Source organism: Tenrec ecaudatus, chromosome 1 (genome assembly GCF_050624435.1).
Source record: "Tenrec ecaudatus isolate mTenEca1 chromosome 1, mTenEca1.hap1, whole genome shotgun sequence".
Taxonomy (NCBI): domain Eukaryota; kingdom Metazoa; phylum Chordata; class Mammalia; order Afrosoricida; family Tenrecidae; genus Tenrec; species Tenrec ecaudatus.
The window spans coordinates 247,037,906-247,056,279 of record NC_134530.1 but is presented as its reverse complement, the minus strand read 5'-3'; the positions used below and the strand labels follow the sequence as shown (position 1 = coordinate 247,056,279).

Genomic DNA, 18,374 nt, shown 5'->3' with positions numbered 1-18,374 from the left:
ACTTTGTTGAGGGTCTCATTTTAGAAAGATCCAACATTATATTCATTCCATTGTACACAGGGCATGGTTTAAAGATTGATGAATGAAACAGAGAGACATCACTGTAATAAAAACTTCCTTATGTAAGCTGACCAGTTAGATTTTGGTCTTTGTTTTTTCTCCCTAGCCTCTAGCCAAAAATTTAAAAATTTAAGCCAGGCTATGGAGATTATGTCTAAAAGTATAACTTCATGGGTAGGATTTTGAGTCCAGAGATCTACCTGTAGGTTAAGTTGGGTTTTGCCAGCAGTGTGAAGGTCAAACTCCACAAAGATTATTGAAATAATACAGTGTAGCGGAGTACATAATGAGTACTAAAACGTTCCTCAAGATGATATACTATAATTCTGATCTATGAATATTAAAATCTTACTACTTAGTTATTTCTTTGTTTCAACTCGCTTTTTTATTTTCAAAAATGTTGAAAATACACAAGGTGGACCTAAATGCTCAGTACTCTATAGATTGACTAGTTTTTCAATCTAGTTGTAGTCTTGTATGTGTGTATCTACACATGCCTTAATAGCCATATGTCTGTGCTCAATACGTGTGAAAGTGAGTTCCAGATTGAAGTATGTATGAAAGGCTACCAAGTACCATTATCATAGCTGGGAAAATTTAACTGGTTTTCTCTGACCTAGTGCTCTCAATTTAAAGCTCCCACTTGTCCAATAAATCTGTTTATGTCATTTCTATTAAGCCAGAGTTGAAGACTCACATTTTGTGGCTTTGTCCAGGTGGGTAGGAATTCGTAGAACAGAACACATGAGTTTGCCTCAGTAAAGCAGAACTTGAAGTGAATCTGACTTGAAAACCAATGACTGTCTTTAGTTAAGAACTTTCCTGCCCTTCTCAAAGGGAGGAGATGCGTGATCTACATCCTGTAATAGTAACTCTTAGTGTAATTTATGGTGCCTGTATAGTCTTCCTTTGAATCAGTTTACCAGCTACGTTCTGGTATAAAGGTTTTGCTATGCATCATTTTATATATTTAAACGTGTTTTAAGAGGGTGGCCTTTTATGCCATTTCAATTGTTTGCATTTTTAGGTAGGTTTTTAATCATCCCAGCCTCATATAGTAGAATCATTGTATTGAGCATAACAGAACTAATTACCATTTCTGCCTTCATGTAAAAACATTTGTGAATAGAAAATGATTATAAGATTCTCGCTGTTGCATGTATATGTATAAATTTTTGTTTTAACTGCTTCTACCAAGCAACGAAATGATGTAAATAAATGAGTATAGTTAACATTTTGGAGGAACATTTTTAAAAGAAAGCTTTAAAAGAAATTTTTCCAGTTAGAACATTTTTTATTTTTGTGCCCTTTTGGCTTTTACTTCTTGCCCCATTTCCTAATCACACCCTGTTTTCACTCTTATTTTTACTTTTGATTACCCATTTCTCACAGGAGGTTATGCCCATAGACTTCTCATTATACCAAGGGCAGCTATTACCTCTCAGACCCTGTTTGTAATCTGTGAACCAATGGAATCAGGCCTAGATTAAATGGTATGTGTCTCCCTTCTAAGTGGGATAACTGAGAGCGTGGTCAGAGGAGCTCTGAGGGTTGCGATCACTAAACAGCCTTGCTTAGCTGGGGATGCTTCAGCGTGGCTACGCGAAAACAGGACAGCGCCCCCTTCCTGTTGCTTTGGAAATAAAGTTGTATATAGTTTTACTTTGTTTTCTCTTCCCATCTTCCCTACAGCGTTATGAGTGTCTTGCCTGTGAAACGTAACATAATTTAGACTACCTTGAGTTTAAGGATGTAGCTTTTCTAGTCATTCATTATGTTTTTGAGGAATCGCTGTTGCGTCAACTGCGTTTTTAGGCGAAGCTTTAGTCAAAGCTAAGACTGAGAAATTGATACTCGGGGGACTAGGCGTGAGGTTTTCATCAACGTGATAAAAGTTACATGATAATTTCATTTATAAATTAATTATTTTGAGCTTAGGGGCTGTTTGAGCTTATCTGAAAGCTGGGTTTGTTGGGTCACCTATGCCAGGTCTGTCGTCGAGCCCTTACTCTTCCCTCTGCGGGCTAGAGTGTTTTCTATAAAGCCAGCTAGGAGAATTCATAATACTCACGCACGCACCCCTTGTAGATGCATATCTTAAAAGCCTTAACCTCGGTTTTATTTCTTTGTAGACGGGAGAGCTAAGGACAAAAATGAGCCAGTCTCACGAAGACAGTTTAACAAGTGTGGCTTGGAATCCAGACGGGAAACGCTTTGTAACTGGGGGTCAACGTGGGCAGTTCTATCAGTGTGTAAGTGTTTTGTGGCCACCTGGAAAGGTCTGCTGCTTTGAAAGCACACGTAGCTTTGTTGAAATAAAGAATTCACTTGACTCAGGATCTGTCTTAAATTAACTACTCGTTATGAAGAGCTACTTTTGCCATCTTCCCAGACCAGCATTGCCTGATGAGCCTTCTTGTGATGTTGGGACTGTTCTGTGGCTGCACAGCCCCATACAGTCGCCACTACTCTGTGTGCCTGTGAGACCAAATGTTTTCCTGTTTAGAGATTTTTCTCACTGCATTAGCTATGTGTCTAGTGACAACTCCAATCCTACATCAGGATCATCTTCTTTATGTACCCATGAAAAAAGTTCAACAAGATTGTGATTTTTAGGTTTCTTCGTTTTCTTTTTTCTTACCTTTCCTGCCAAGCCATGTGTTCTATGGAGTATAGGCCTTGAGTTTAGTAAAACTTAAAATGCTTGTTTTGCCAAACTTTCCCCCCCCCCCCCGAATTTATAAAGTTTTAAATTTGGAGACATGAAAAGGTTTAGGATATAATTTCTTTGGAGGTTTTCAGCCCTTTGGAATTTTTTTTACATATATATTTAAATAATGTCCTGAGTACACAGGCTTTTTTCCTTTAAAATTTAAGGAATAAAGAAAGTTATTCATGCTACCAAAGAACTTTTCACTCGGTGATATCTTCTCATCAATGTCCACTCTCCTATTTTGGATTGTTGGCACGAGTCACATGAGTAATAGCTAAAAAGTCTTGTGACATGCTGAACTCTGATCCAAGTGCAGTGTCACTACTGTTCTATCTAGAGTCGATATTTCATCCCCTGCCCAGCTAGATTCAGGAGACACTACTGTATTGATTTTTTTCCCCCACCAAATAATTTACACGTAGCTAAAGATCACCTGTCAAAAGGACTTTATAGAGCCACTGTACGTTACCGATTTTTAATCTGACTATGAGAAACATGGACTCGAATTCCTTATTATTCTAGCATGATGTTGGCCATTAGTCTTCACTCCCGTAGATGCAAGAACACCAGGTCCGCTTCTGCTACCTATGGCATCCAGCGTATTGTTGCAATCGCAGGACCTAAGACTAACAAGTCCCTCGTCTACTAAACGGGGATGGTAATGCCCTTTACGGATTGAGTATGCAATGAGATGACATGTGGAAGAGCTCTAGAGAGATCTGTAGAGCACGTTGCGAATTTTGCTGAGCTTTATAAAACATCATAATGGGGGTTCTAAGTTCTATTTAAAACTATGATTAATATTTTAAATAACTTTTCCATATCACAATTCCTAAATGTTATAGGCCAAATCCCAATAATGTGGAGAACTTTAAACTAATGTTTGAATTATTTTCCATTAAAATAGAACCTCTTGGAATTTAGGCATTTTTCTCTTCGTTTTATCTGTTTTACTTGAAGTTAAGTGTACAATAATCCCCTACTCCCACCCTTTTCCCTTGAGGTATTGTAATGAGATTTGACCAGTACTCCCATAATTTAGAACATTTCTGGAGCTATTAGGTTAAGATCAATCTCAGGGAGAAAAAGCCAAACAAGTACTAAAAGATACTGCTAAGAGAAATGTGTGGTTCTCTGCTTGTTTTCCTCCCATGCAGGATTTAGATGGTAACCTCCTGGACTCCTGGGAAGGGGTACGAGTGCAATGCCTTTGGTGCTTGAGCGACGGCAAGACTGTTCTGGCATCAGATACACACCAGCGGATTCGAGGCTATAACTTCGAGGACCTTACAGATAGGAACATGTGACTATTTTGCTTCCTTTAAATAAGGACAGGCTGATTCATGTTAAAGTGTGATTTATGTTAGACTTTTCCAGGAGAAAAGTTTATTATGTTTTGGATATTGCTTTGTTTTAGTAGTTTGGATTGTAAGGCACCGGGTAGTTAGATGGTACTTGGTAATTAGTGACTCATTTTTCTTGATTGAAGCATACTATATAATAGTGATTGCATGCAAAATTGTGCGGAACATAATTAGCAAGAGCATTTGTCTTTTAGTCGTGTCTTGGATTTTTTGTGTATAATGATCTTGACAAATTATCTTTTGGTTACAGAGTACAAGAAGATCATCCTATTATGTCTTTTACTATTTCAAAAAATGGCCGATTAGCTTTGTTAAATGTAGCAACTCAGGTAAGTTTATTCATCTAATTTTGTGGAAATTTTCGCTTACCCAGATTGTATGTCTTCATTAGGATTTTTACATAAACAAGTGGTCTACTTGTCAGTATTTGGTATGTTTGCTCCTCACATGTAGACAGTCAACCACAACTACACTAGAACATTGGCTTCTTTTTTCAAACAATTGTGTATATTTTAATAAATAAATTGTATTTTGTATGGAACTGAACGCCCAGTTAGAGTAATATTTGACCCTCCATGCATGGCTTCAGCAATATAGCTTCATTTTAAGAGTTAAATTTGCATAATGGTTCAGAATCATCGAAGATTATTTGGGGTGTAGCATGAGGTTGTGCATCTAACTCTGTTTAAACATTAAATGTGAAATGAAGACACAAAAGCAGCTAAATCCTTGCTATCTGCCTAGCCCATTCTGATTCATCGTGACCCTATTAAACAGAATTGAACTGCCTCTGGGGTTTTTAAGGCTGCTCTCTTTATGGAAGCGGTCAGTCAGCCGCATCGTTCACCCAGGGAGACACCGGTGGGTTTGAACGATTGGCCCTTGGCTACTAGCAGATCTCTTTTAAAGACAGCCTGCAGACTTGAATGACTTCTGTCATTCTGTATGACCATTGGCAATTTCTTTGTTTAAAATGGAAAACTGCAGTTGGAAACTGAGGAGTGTTTTCGTTTGGTAAATTAAATGAAGTTCGCAGTTAATGCATGAACATTCTTTTACGTGGATTTAGAATAAATGTATTTTTTGCCTGCAGGGAGTTCATTTATGGGACTTGCAAGACAGAGTTTTAGTAAGAAAATATCAAGGTGTTACGCAAGGGTTTTATACGATTCACTCATGTTTTGGAGGCCACAATGAAGACTTTATCGCTAGTGGCAGTGAAGGTAAGTGTGTGCGTCGCCATCACATATACTGGTGGAGGTAAAGCTTTCTCTCCCTCAGTTTAATACACAAATTCCATGTGTGTTCATCCACTACGCTGTTGGATAAACTGTTCATTTCCCTTCCTTGGAATGCATTGAGCCCTCCTTAGTATCTTCAGTGGTGCCCTTTTGGACCATGTGGAAGTAGGTGAATATCACTTTTATTTATATATTTTTTGTGAATATCACTTTTAAGACTTGTTAAATCACTATACTTTTGTGTATTGACTTTTTTTGCTTTTTTCTTTTCTTGGGAAATGGTGTTTTTTAGAAGTTGGTATTAGCGAAAATGTCAAGGTCAATTACATTTTGTCATCTGCGACAAAATCAACAAAACTTTGATCTTTGGTATTCCATCAGTTCATGTAAAGAATAACTCAGCTTGAAAATTCTTATATTTAAGCAAAGTTGAAATGATCAGGCATGGTTCTGTTATTTACTTTTTTTCTTGTTGTTCTGTTATTTTGAATAAACTTTGTATTCTCCAGTCCAAGAACATTCGTGTTTTGGCATGCATATGCCTAAAGTATATCTGGTCTAATTTAAAATGCAAATTGTTTAAGCTGTGCACACATAGATGTGAGAGGCATATCAAGTCAGTGTACACCTTTTAATGTGATACGGACGTCAGTCATGGCAAATTCCTCCCGATTTTTGTTGAACACATTTTCCCTGAGTACGCGCTATGTTCTAGACACTGGCACAGTCACTCGACAACGTTCGCAGCTAGCCTGCGAGGCTGTCAGAAGACACTGGCTTCTGTTAGTAAACTCCGTGGTTGTGCCCTTTGTGTGCACGACATGCACGCACTTCTCTGGTACCCAAAAGCTGGTCTTAGTAGGAACTAGGATCACAAAGTGGCTTTTCAGATTAATTGTGAGTTCTTTTTTTCTCAGCAATCTTTTTTACCTTTTACTTTAATTTTATCATGTTTTCCAGATTCTAGATTGGTGTTTGGTTGACTTTTCCTGTAGTTTGAAGATGTTCAGCTTTCTTCTAAGCACCTCCTCTTAAGAGATATTCCCCTGAGTTCAGTTCAGTCCTGCTTCTGGTGGTCGTCGCCCCAACCCTCTCTTAATTATGCCTCGTAATTCCCCGTAGCTGTTTGTAAAAATAACATGGGCCCTAGAGGCGCTTTAAAATACGTATGGCTGCCGTTGTCTCTGAGGATGGTAGTTTGGGCCTTTTCTTTTAAGCCAAGTGAATTTGGAGCTCAGTCTGATGAATAGTGTAATCAAACTACATTATAGTCTACTTGGGCTAGAAGTGACATAACCGTGCAGTAAGAGATGAATTTCCTTACAACTCAAATGGTTTAGATGGTTTTAAAAATAGTTGGAGCACCACTTGGATATAAAATAACTCCAAACCCACTGCTTGTAGAGGCAATTCTATGTCACAGTGGCCCTATAGGACTTGGAATTGTCCCTGTGCCACATCTTTGTCTTGGAGCTGCAGGTGGGCTCAACTCAACTTTCAGTTCATAGCGGAGTGTATTAAAGCCACGTGACTTTCAGATCCCCTCGGGGGGGTGTAGCTCTGCTGTGCCCCTGGAGCACCTTAATTGGGTCTGGTAGGTATGTTGTTTTCTAATATGACTACAGTGATCCATGTTCATACAAGGAATATATTTCAAGATTTCCAAATCCTCAAATAAATGAATGCCTATCTAAATAGGAAGCTGCCTTCTACACTTCCTCCTGCCCCCCCCCAATGCAATTAATTACCCAAGATTTTTCATCCTGGTGGTAGTAATAAAGAAGAAGCAGACATACTTTTCAGTTTCCCAGACTGAGCAAGAAGAACTTGATCATAAAGCCTGTCATTCAGACCTTCAGATCTCAATTTTTCTCTGTCCCTGCAGCAAATATACCCTCTTAGGTTATGTGCTTACATAACATTTTCCTCCAGATAGGGATAGATTTCAGTTGCATTCACACTTGTCAAGTCTATATTTCTCCTACACCACCACCCCCCTTCATTTTTAGCAAAGAAATTTTCAAGGACATTCCTAGTTTGTTGTCTTTGTGTCAGAAATTTTGAGCCCAGAGTGTACTGTCTTACTATAAGTTAATTACTTTTCACCACTGTAAAGTTTCCCGCGTTGGCAGCACAGACACAGGAAATGCCCACATGGTCAGACTGGACACTCTAATGCCCTACTTTAAGGCCTCCTCTTGGGACGCTCCCTCCCCTTTCCTTACTCCTGTTTCTTCGCAGTAATGTGTTGTTTACAATGTGCTAGACTTGCTGAAGGAAACATTTTTAAAAATCTAAATGTGTACCAATCCTCCCAACATCGGGATGAAGTTATTTTTTATAGGTGGACGAGGTGCAACAAGAATGAAATAACGTGGGGAGCAGGGAGGGAGGGAAAAAAAAATGAGGAGCTGATGCCAGGACCTTAAGTGGAGAACAAATGTTTTGAGAATGATGAGGGCAAGGAATGTACAAATGTGCTTTACACAATTGATGTATGTATGGATTGTGATATGAGTTATATGAGCCCCTAATAAATGATTTAAAAAAATAACAAAAGCTGTAAAAAAAATGTTTATGAATTATCAAGGGTTCATGTGGGGGGGGGATGGGTAGAGAGGAAAATTAGGTTTGGCTACCAGGAGCTCAAGTAGATAGCAAATGTTTTGAGAATGATGAGGGAAACAAGTGTACAAATGTGCTTGACACAATGGATGTATATGTGGATTGTGATAAGAGTTATACGAGCCCCCAATAAAATGATTTAATATTTTTTTAAAAAGTTAATAACTGGCAGGGTTTCCCAGCCGGTATAAGTTGATCATGAAGAAGCAAAGTTGTGGGAACTTCTTGCTTTCAGATTCTCTTTGTGAGATGATAGCCTACCACAAGCTGTAACCTGAAGCCGATGTGGGACTTGTCTAGACTCACTAGTGTACACTGAGCAGAGCTGCTGCTCGGGTTGAACCCCAGCTCACAGACACTAGCTTTTAGCCATGAGCAAGTCACTTAGCCTCTCAGTGCCACAGTCACTATCCACCAGGGCCTGGGAGAGTACCCACCTCGTGGGATTAAAGATACCTTCCAAGAAGTGCTTCATACTTAACCCTGCCATCAAGTCAATTCTGACAGAGTTCATATAGTACGAGGGTAGACGGTTTTTTGTGGAGTTCTGACACTAAGTCTTCACAGGAGTAAGAAGTCTCATCTTTCTCCCACAGAGGAGCTGGTGGTTTTGAACTGCTGACCTTGTGGTCAGCAGCCCAACTAATAACCCGCTACACCAACAGAACTCCTACCTAATACCTAATACTTAATTTAGATACATTGCTTTCCTGTCACCTCAAGATGCTTTTCCTTTTTATGCTGGATTAGTTCATAAAGACCTTGTTTGTTTATGACTCAGATATTGACAGGATATTTCAGATAGGGTGTGTGTGTGTGTGTGTGTGTGTGTGTGTGTGTGTGTGTGTGTGAGAGAGAGAGAAACTGAGATTCTAGAGCTAATCACCTCACAGAAAAAGTACATATTATTAAAATGATTTTGTGTAGGATAATATGTTAAGCATCGCGTAATGAGTCATATCTGGTAAATGATAAATGTAAAGTCAGTCGTCTTTGTGATTATAAGACAAGCCTAACTCTTCCTGAATTATTGTTTTTTGTTTTGTTTTCAGATCATAAGGTGTACATCTGGCACAAGCGTAGTGAGCTACCAATCGCAGAGCTGACAGGGCACACACGTACAGTGAACTGCGTGAGCTGGAACCCACAGATTGCATCTATGATGGCCAGCGCCTCAGACGATGGCACTGTTAGAATATGGGGGCCAGCACCTTTTATAGACCACCAGAATATTGAAGGTAACCCTGCTGGCTGTAAACCTACAGCCATTTTTAAACAATAATTTATTTAAAGTATGGTATGTGGATTATCTTCTCCATTTTTTTAAAAGAGGTTTTACTGTATCTCTTCCCATAGGACCAAGTTTAAGATCCGATAAAGTGTTTTTCTTTTAGTTGTTTTTTGGGATTTTTTTTTTTCCTTCAGGAGGATATGTTGGAATGGGCTTATATCTACTAGTCTTGTTAAACTTTGAAAATCTGAATGAAAAAAACTTTCCTCCCTCACGCTACCTCCATAGACTGACTGCTGAAGCATGTTAGACGGAAGAAGTAATGGTCCACAGGAGGGCCTGCCAGCTTCTGTTGGGTCCATGTGCCTCCCGGCCGCCGCCCCATGTGTGTCCCAGCAGAACTGGGCTCTGGAGGGTGGGTGGTCCCACAGGAGCCCAGGCTTTTCTTCTGATGATCTGTGTCTAGGTGGACTTGAACCACAGACCTTTTAGTTCGCTAGGCATGTTTACCATTTGTCCAGTAGGAACTCCACATTAGGTTCTAAGCCATATGTAAAATTTGACCCACTCTAAAAAGTTGGTTTAATGAGCTTGCTGGTTAATAGTGTTCTTAAATATATAATGTAGGTAATACCACATGGTATACTCTCATGAGCTATGCTTGCTGGAGAGGGGAAGAATAGGGAACTAAAGTGTATTATGCTGAACCTTGATATTTATTACCTGTGTAAAATAATTTCCCCAGAAGTATTTCTATCCTTTACCCTCATTTTCATACTTAAGCAAAATGAAGCGTAGCAATGCTGATTAAAGTCTGAAAAGCTTTATAAGCAACTGAGATATTTGCAGCCCTGGGAGGCACAGTTGGTTAAGAATTGTGCTACTGAAAAGGAAACACTTAAAAAGAACTGTGCTGCTGACCCCCAGGGCCACCTCAGGAGAAAGGTCTGATATTCTGCTGCGGAAAGGTCATAGCCCTGGACACCCTGTGGGATGCAGTTTGCTCCCCAACACATGGGACCCCATGGCCACTGGCGGTTTGGGTTTAAAATCCTGGGCGAGAAAGGAAGGCACAAGCATAAAGTAGCAGTTAAGCACAACGCTGACATTGCGCGTGATAGCAGCACTAGAGAGAAAAGTAGGGAGTTTCACGTGCACAGTATTACCTGTTTGTTTTCAGCTAGAGTAGGTAAAAACCTTAGTTTGTTTAGGGATAGTAATTTACTTAGAAAAATACATATTTTTCACCTAAATGTTTTAGTGGGAAAGATAAGTAACTGCTCAATTACATGAGTCTCAGTGGTAGAGAGGTGGGGGCTGGGGTTATCATGCATGGGTTGAGACAGTGAGGGAAGGGGCTTCAAAAAGCTCACGGAAAATGGAATTGAAAGATGAGGGGGAAAAATTTTTTTAAAAAAAGAAAGACGGAATTTTTCTGAAGCCTCCTCATATTGCATGTACTTTTTTTTTTTTTTTTTTGGTCTTTATGATACACACTGTCGAAGGCTTGGCCATACTTCACTGGCTGGTGAGGCGATTCAGCCAGAGCTGAGAATAAGATGACCAAGTGAGTGCCCAGGTCAAACACCCTGCAAGCTGCCCAGTTGCACGCCACCTGGATGGCCCATACCTTTGTGTTTATAGATTCCCACCTGAGCTGCTAACCTGCCCTGGGAATTCAGCTCGGCGGCCGACGTTTGCCTGTGTTCTCCTGGTCTCTTTCAAGACCCTCTCAGAGCTCGACAACTGTTCTCATTGAGCTTCTCTCATCCTATCACAGTCATTGGAAAAGTTGTCCCTTCAAGTGACCACATTTAATTTCAAGGCATAAGCAGACGTTAGGTTGACTCAGTGAGTGGATTTATGTTAGAGGTGCTCTATGGGACTTACTGATATCTCAGTTTGTGCCTCCATGCTTACGCCGTCGCTGCTATTTGGTGGATTTGATTCATCTGGACACTCGATGGGTGACCCCAGTTTTTCAAATTCAGCAGCTTTCCAGAGTCTGGGAAATGACAGGGTGTCATGTGAAGTTGGGCGCAGTCCCTTCTCAGCAGCCATTGGATTTAAGGCTTTTAAAGCAAGCACCCTTTGGGTTCTTTCCCCTAAGGGGTAGAATTCTTTTCCCCTCTAATTAAAATAATTTCAGTTTTAGAAAAGTTGAAAAGAGACTGAGACTAAAAAACTTTATACTAAAAATAATAAAAAATAAACTTATACTCGAGTATATTTTGTCATTTAAGTAAAATTGCTTCACTTGACTTCAAGAGAAGTTGCTTATCTTTGTTGTTATAGTTAAATTCTGTCTCAGCCATGCTGTTGTGCGCTCACACACCCCTGCCCCCACCCCCACCCCCGCAGTTTTAAATGAATGAATAAATACCGGTAAATCAATAGATCATGACAATTATAGCATTCCAAACTGAGCACTCGAACAGGGAATTGACCAAATGCATAGTTATATCACAGTTTCAGGGCTGTTGCACCTGAGATTACGCTTCCTCCCAGTCCCCATGGTAAACTATCAAGAGATTTTTCTCTTCCGCACAGCTCCTTCAAGGTTTAGTTATAAAGCCTGAGACTTAAGCGTGAGTATTCATTTGGGTTCTCTGTTAATCACAATAATCCTGAGTGTAGACTATATTTCGTGGCCTGTGACATGAAGCAGACAGCAATGTTCATTGGTTCTGATGAAAGTATCAAGAATTTGTCTCGATGTTGTTTTTTAAGTGATGCTGATTTTTCAAACAATCTAACTCTTAACTTTTTTCTTCCCCCTTCCTTTCTCTTTTCCTCTTCCCCCCACACACATTTCATCTGTCTTCATCCAGAGGAATGCAGTAGCATGGATAGTTGATGGCGAATTTGGAGCAGACGACTTCTGTCTAACTTAAAATTAGTCGTATTTTAATGGCTTGGGATTTGGTGCAAACAAACATGATTGATATAGCTGGACGGACATGCTCGTCATGAAAAAGAACCATTTCTGAAGCCCGATTGGGGCCAAACATTTCCACCTTGCTTCATAGTAACCAGTTGAGATGAAGCGCGTCGTTAGAACGTTGTTGGACACCATGTTGAATTATCCCCCCCATCGGTTGTGAAGAACTGTGCTACATTCAGGCTTACCCATTGAACTCAGTATATATTTTTTTCCCTCCTGCCTTTTGTGTGGCAGGATACCATTCTTGTTGCTCTTCTGTGTAATGAAGTTTAAATGCTTGTTTGGAAAACTTTATTTAACAGTTTAGAAGGCTTGAATAGAGTGCATTAGTCTGAAGAGTATACATTGGATAGGAAAGAACTTCCTTCTTTTGTTTCTCCAAATCTTTCCGCCTTATTTAGCTTGAGATCTTTGCAGCTTGGTTCATGGATTCTAGCCTTGCCCGTTGCGCAGTATATACTGGTCCAGATGACAAACCAGTGAACTCTGTCAAAAGCACTCTCAATATTACATTTGACAAAAAGTTTTGTACTTTTCACATAGCTTGTTGCCCCGTAAAAGGGTTAACAGCACAATTTTTTAAAAATAAATTAAGAAGTATTTATAGGATTAAAGTGACTTCATTTGTATACATTTGGAATCTAAACCAGCTTCAAAACAGTTTCCTCAGTGACTTAGATATGCAGTGTAACAGATTATTGGAGTACAAGACACGGTCAGAAGCAGTGCTTTGGAAGACATTACACAGAAAATTAAGAGTTATACTTCAAGCCAACCCCTCCCCCACCTCCCACTGTTTGATTCACTAGAGAAACATCAGTACCTGCTCTTGGAATTCACGTTTTAAAGGTGCGTTTTAATTCTACCAACGCAGTGTGGTCGTCAGTGTAGGTGTTCAGCAAAGCTTGTTCCAAGTTGTTCTCGACTTGGGAAGTCATTTTGGTGTGATCTAGCGAGAGAGTAGACACCAGCAGATAGAGGGGATCTTTGGAAGCCCAGAGTGTAAGTGAGCTATGGATAGAAGAATGTAGCGGCTTCTGAACCTGCTTAAACTGGGTTCTCAGTAACGTCGCGGTGAGTCTTTCCCCTTACTGGCCCTTGATATTTAGACATGTATGGAGACATACGCCTTGTCAGTTGTCAGTTATTGCCATACTGAACCTCATTCTAAACTGGTGCTGTGGGTCATTTTTCCCTCCCCCTTCCTCTTTAGTATAAGAAAGGTTTCCTTCATGGGAAAGCACTTTTAATTTTGAGAATGTCACATTTAAAAAGCCAAAAGCCTGATGTTCGTATTGTGCTTTTCAACCCGGGACAGCTGAAGACAGCCCGCGTGGTCTCCTTGGAACCCCGCCCTTGTGTCAGTAGAGCCAGCTGGTGACCAGCACTGTTAGCTTTAGGAGGAGTTGGGGATACCCCCAAGCAAGTCTGGTGGACAAAAAGTCCCACACCAACTTCCCTGCTCAGCCCAGCCAAGAGGGTCCTGTGTTACAGGCTCCCTCGGGGTCCACACACGACACATGGCTGGGGTGTCAGGAAGTCGCCCGTTGAAGGGGGGTGAGGGCTGGCAGCAGGAAGAAAGAGGGAAATTGGGGAAGGGGAGAAGAAAGCAAAACACAATTGGCCTTAAAATAGCATGGGTTCTCCCAAAAGCTCAGAGAAAAACAGCAGATTGGTCAGCAGGTTATTTTATCAAATTGGTCGGGGAATGATTTTAAGCTCCACTTTGCAGAGGCCACCGCTTAGAGACGAAGAATTCCTGTTTTATGCTTCGGAGTAAAATATGTTACAGTTTATCTGGAACTTCATTTTTCTTTTAAGATTACTTTCTACTTTCAGCTTGAATAAAAGTCTTCAATGGTAACTGTATATAAATTAAGTGGCAACTTCTCTGTACCTCAGTGGTTATTTTCAGTGGTTCATGTGTACCCGGAAGCCATTAACACACCCCAGTCTCTACAGAAACATCATCAAAATGTGGGCAGACACTGCACTGCTGGGCGTTCCAGTGCAGCGATGGAACACTGGCACATTCACTGAGATTGGTGCCCGTTTGGGGCAGTGTGACACTCAGACGCTCCCTATCGACTTCACACCCCTAGAGCCGAGTACAGTTCACTCTTTTTCACAGTGGAGTAATGTGAGGCACATTTTATAAGAACATAACTCCAATTAAAATGGAGCAGCAGCTATGCAAAGGTTTCTAGAGCAGCTAGGTGAGTTTGTTTTCCAGGTCTCACTGGCAGCTTCCTCTTGCCCACTTGCTGTGCGCATGGTTCATACGTTTGCCATGTGACTGCTGGAGGCAATGGTGGTGACACTGGCAGGAGTGTAATCCACAGCCACTGACTGCTGGACTGCTACAGACTTGGAAAGAGGCAGAGTGAGGACACTCAAGCCCACCACAAGATACTAACAAATGTATAAATTGAAAAGTACCAATACTTTTTGCACATAGATCAAAACCAAGTGGAGATATTTGGCTACCCCCCCCCCCAAAAAAAAAAGTTTCTTCAGGTTCAGTAGGCTCATTTCCATGTGCTTAAAAATGTTTTTGTTGTTCATTGATTAAGGGCTAGAGCAAGCATAACATTAAATGTCTTTTTTCCTCTTAAATAATTGGCTGTTCGTAGCAAGCTCTGGGCTGGCTGTAGGGATTTTAAGGATTGGTGTGAGGGCGGTGGTAAGGAACAGCCCTGCATTCTGCCCTGTGTAGCAGTCTCCACCCCAGCTCCATGTCTGTTGCTCTTACTGGCCTGATAAAGTGGGAGTAACCAGGTAAGTCACCTACACAGAGTGAATGTTGCCACAGTCCTGGCAAGGTGGGGGAATAAAAAGGGATCCCCTAACTTTAGTCGGTGATTACAATAATCACTAATTAAAGGGTTTCTTGCCCTGTTGTCTAGCCATCACACCCTACGAATGGCGGTCATTGTTAGTCGCGGTCTGCCTCCTATGGCGTTACACGGCATTAATAGAAAACCCTCCCCCACCCATCCCCATCTTGAAATTCTCTTTTTTAGGATGTTGGTTCCTGCAAACGAGAACTGACCCAATCGCCTCTGCCTCGCAGTGGGTAAAACTACATCTCTTGAAAGGGGCACATCCTGTCAGTTTCTGTACAGCAGAAGAATGGCTGCTTTTCAATGGGGAGGAAAGAAGACATTGTTAATATCCTTTTGGTCCCAAATCAAGAATACCTCCCATTAGTTGTCCTCATTTAGACTTCAGCAGCTCCCATTTGGGGTTGCTCCCCAACACATTTCCATTTCAGAAACCATATCTGACTTAATATCAACTGCTAACTTTTAAAGGAAGAGGTGAATTTACATTTAAGATACTTTATAAAAACAGTGTGAACTTAAAATTTTTTCAGTGTTAAAGCTATTGTTTTAGTAGCTGCCCTATCGTTGCAAAAACAAAAAATGAAAACCCCATTCCCTATATCCCTAATCCAGATAGCCTGGTTTCAATGAACCTAGTGTGAAAATTGTGTGTGTGCGCGTGCGTGCATGTACATGTATGTGCGAGAGACTAGTAAGTCCTGGGGACAAGCTGTTCTAGATTTTGTCAATTTTACTAAAGTCCTTAAAAGTGCACATGTGAAGTGCCCTCACTGAATTTAGGTTTGGTTAATACTGGAATGTTTTTATAAGATTGAAACTGTGACCCCACGTTTAAATTAGAAACGTTTTTCATTATCAGAATCAGTGTGCTAGAACTGAATCAGAACATTTTTAGGCACACATGGAAAAAATGCGATTGGCTCCTTGAAAATGGGTGTGTGTAGCAAGGGGAATGGATCCACGAAGGCGTGTACGGACGTACATGCGTACTACAAACCAAGCTGTAGAGACCAAGGACGTAACTTAAGTGCTGATCTCAAGATTGCTACATTGTCAAGACTTACATGGAGTTGTGGTGGAACTAGTTAAACACTTAGAGCTTTCGGTATGTAATGACTATTTGCTATGGACTGATAAGTGTTTCAAAGGATTGCGTTCTTAAATTTGGTGAAGGGGGGGATGTTTTTTGTGGTTTTTTTTCCCTCAGATTATATTTAGCTTAAATTTCTTTGCTATATTATTTCATTAAAGCATAAAAACTTCAGGTCTCTTAATATTTATTTTCACTTGTTCTACTAATTATTTACCAAACACCCTTGGTTAACCTGTATAAATGTGTAGCATATCAAACATCTTTAAAATTCTGTTTGAAAGAAACTACAGGAACTTGTATTTGCTTTACTGGGATTTTTTTTTAATACACCTTTTTCATGTCGGTGCCCAGCACTTAACAATCGTTTGTATTCCCTTTCAATCCAATAAACAGAATGAACAACTGCGTGGTTTGAGTGCATGAACTCTGATGTCTGTTGACCTGAATGTTGAAATCGTACTGTTTTATCTAAAACAGCTGATTTGCCAAAGTTTTAAGTTCCGTATGTGAGGGAACATAAAGTAGTGCTTTAAAATCAGAAACATCAAGCAAAAATATCAACGTGAAAAGAAAATGAACACATGAAGCCATTTTTTCCGGACATCATCCGTCTGGGTCCGCACACTTCTGAAGGGAGCAGCATATCCATCCCTAGCCCTTCCCCAGAGAATTCTGCACTTTCTAATTTACCATGCAGGATGACAGATTGGCATCCTTATACTCAAATCATATTCTTTAAATGTTCCTTGAGTTTGGGGGACAAAAAGAAAAGGCAAGGTTTTCCAGTGGAATTTTCTTAGGCCAATTCTTGTTACTCTTCGGCGAGTGGGTGGGAGGGATTGGGAAACAACGTACTCGAGTAACTTTGCTGGCCTCGTGAGAGTACTTTTCAACTTTCTTAGAATGCTCTCACAATTAGCTCCTCCCTAGGGTTATCCTGTATCCTTTGAAAGAGATCGAAGTTTGCCCCTTTGAAATCTCCCAAAACAGTCACCATAAACGGAGCTGACCTCTCAATCTTGAATTCTGTTAACCAAGCAGATCCCCTTGGAAGCTGCAGCTGTGGACACTGGCGAACAAGCGCGCTGAGAGGGCCCGCCGTCTGCCAGTGTCCAGTGTGAACACATTTTCGGGGGATAAATGCCTGTATGAGCTGGGCTGTAAGCAACACTTTTTGACTTTTTGTCTACGGTTCACAAGTGGTGTCTAGAGTCGCATTGTCATGGAATATATTTAAAGGGCCATTGTACAACCAGAGAGAATTGTGTAAGTATCATTTGCATTTTTAAATTCTGTTTAAAAGAAACACCCAAACATGACTGCAGCTGAACTCGGCATTTGCACCGGCCGTGTGGAGCCAGATGACCGGCCTGAGGAGCCTTGGAGTTCAGACCTTCACCCTTTGACTGGCACTGGAGCCTACCAGACTCCAGGCATTTGGTCGACATTATTTAAATTGAACCACATCAGTAAACAACTTTGTCAGGTGGTTAAATGAAGGCTAGAATAAATTGTAGCAGTTCACAGAAGGTAGAGTGGGATTTAAGTCTCCAATGCCAAAGCCTGTGCTTTGAATGCCTTGAGCCCAAGACTGGGAGATCCCAAGGGGGGCTTTCCACATGTCTGATCTCTGAAGTCCCCTTCCAGACCTACAAAGGAGAGACAGGCATGTCTTTTACCACCCCGGGTTGTGATGGTGCCATCCACTTACTGGGTTGAGAACCGTGGGACTGTGCTTTATTCAGCAGTGAGACCAAGAAGTAAGTGCAGGAGCAGGGAGGGCATAGAGAGGGACTACATACATCCTTAATTACACACAGACACCTATATGGCCATGCAAGGAGCTCCGTGGGGTGGGGTTTACAGACAGGGCCAGAGATCAGCTGTTCAAATCCCCTTGCTGCTCCAGGGGAGAAAGGCAGTTTTTCTTCCTAGAGTTCTCCAAGCAGCCATCCAAGTGAAAGGTCAACTATGTCCACACATAAGAAACACACCAGCCTATGTGATCCAAAGATGACAATAAAAATTCCAAATATAAGGAAAGTATCAGAGCTGAAATACATTGTGAACATCCAATTTGTGGAAGGCTACGGAGGACGGTGGTGACCCAAAATCCATCTGCAGAGTGTCTGGTTGGGTTGCTTGGGCCTCTGGAAGATCACCTCTAGTCACGGGTGAGGGACTCGAACAGCTTTACTAAGAGATTATAGTAAACTCAGTTATGGTGAACTGAGCCATGGTATGATACGATACTTGG

The 18,374-nt window shown here is 40.9% G+C and overlaps 1 protein-coding gene across 4 annotated transcripts in view; it reads left to right on the top strand.

Annotated features, from left to right (window-relative positions):
* Positions 1-14,053, top strand: part of WDR26 (WD repeat domain 26) — a 44,832-nt gene extending 30,779 nt beyond the window's left edge. For all 4 annotated transcript variants that reach the window (XM_075530738.1, XM_075530745.1, XM_075530731.1 and 1 more), the window contains exons 9-14: positions 2,193-2,312; positions 3,931-4,076; positions 4,388-4,466; positions 5,231-5,360; positions 9,056-9,241; positions 12,066-14,053. In XM_075530738.1, the coding sequence (XP_075386853.1) occupies positions 2,193-2,312; positions 3,931-4,076; positions 4,388-4,466; positions 5,231-5,360; positions 9,056-9,241; positions 12,066-12,091 (687 nt within the window). In that variant the 3' untranslated portion in view covers positions 12,092-14,053. The remainder of the gene's footprint in view (positions 1-2,192; positions 2,313-3,930; positions 4,077-4,387; positions 4,467-5,230; positions 5,361-9,055; positions 9,242-12,065) is intronic.
* The last annotated feature ends 4,321 nt before the right edge of the window (positions 14,054-18,374 follow it).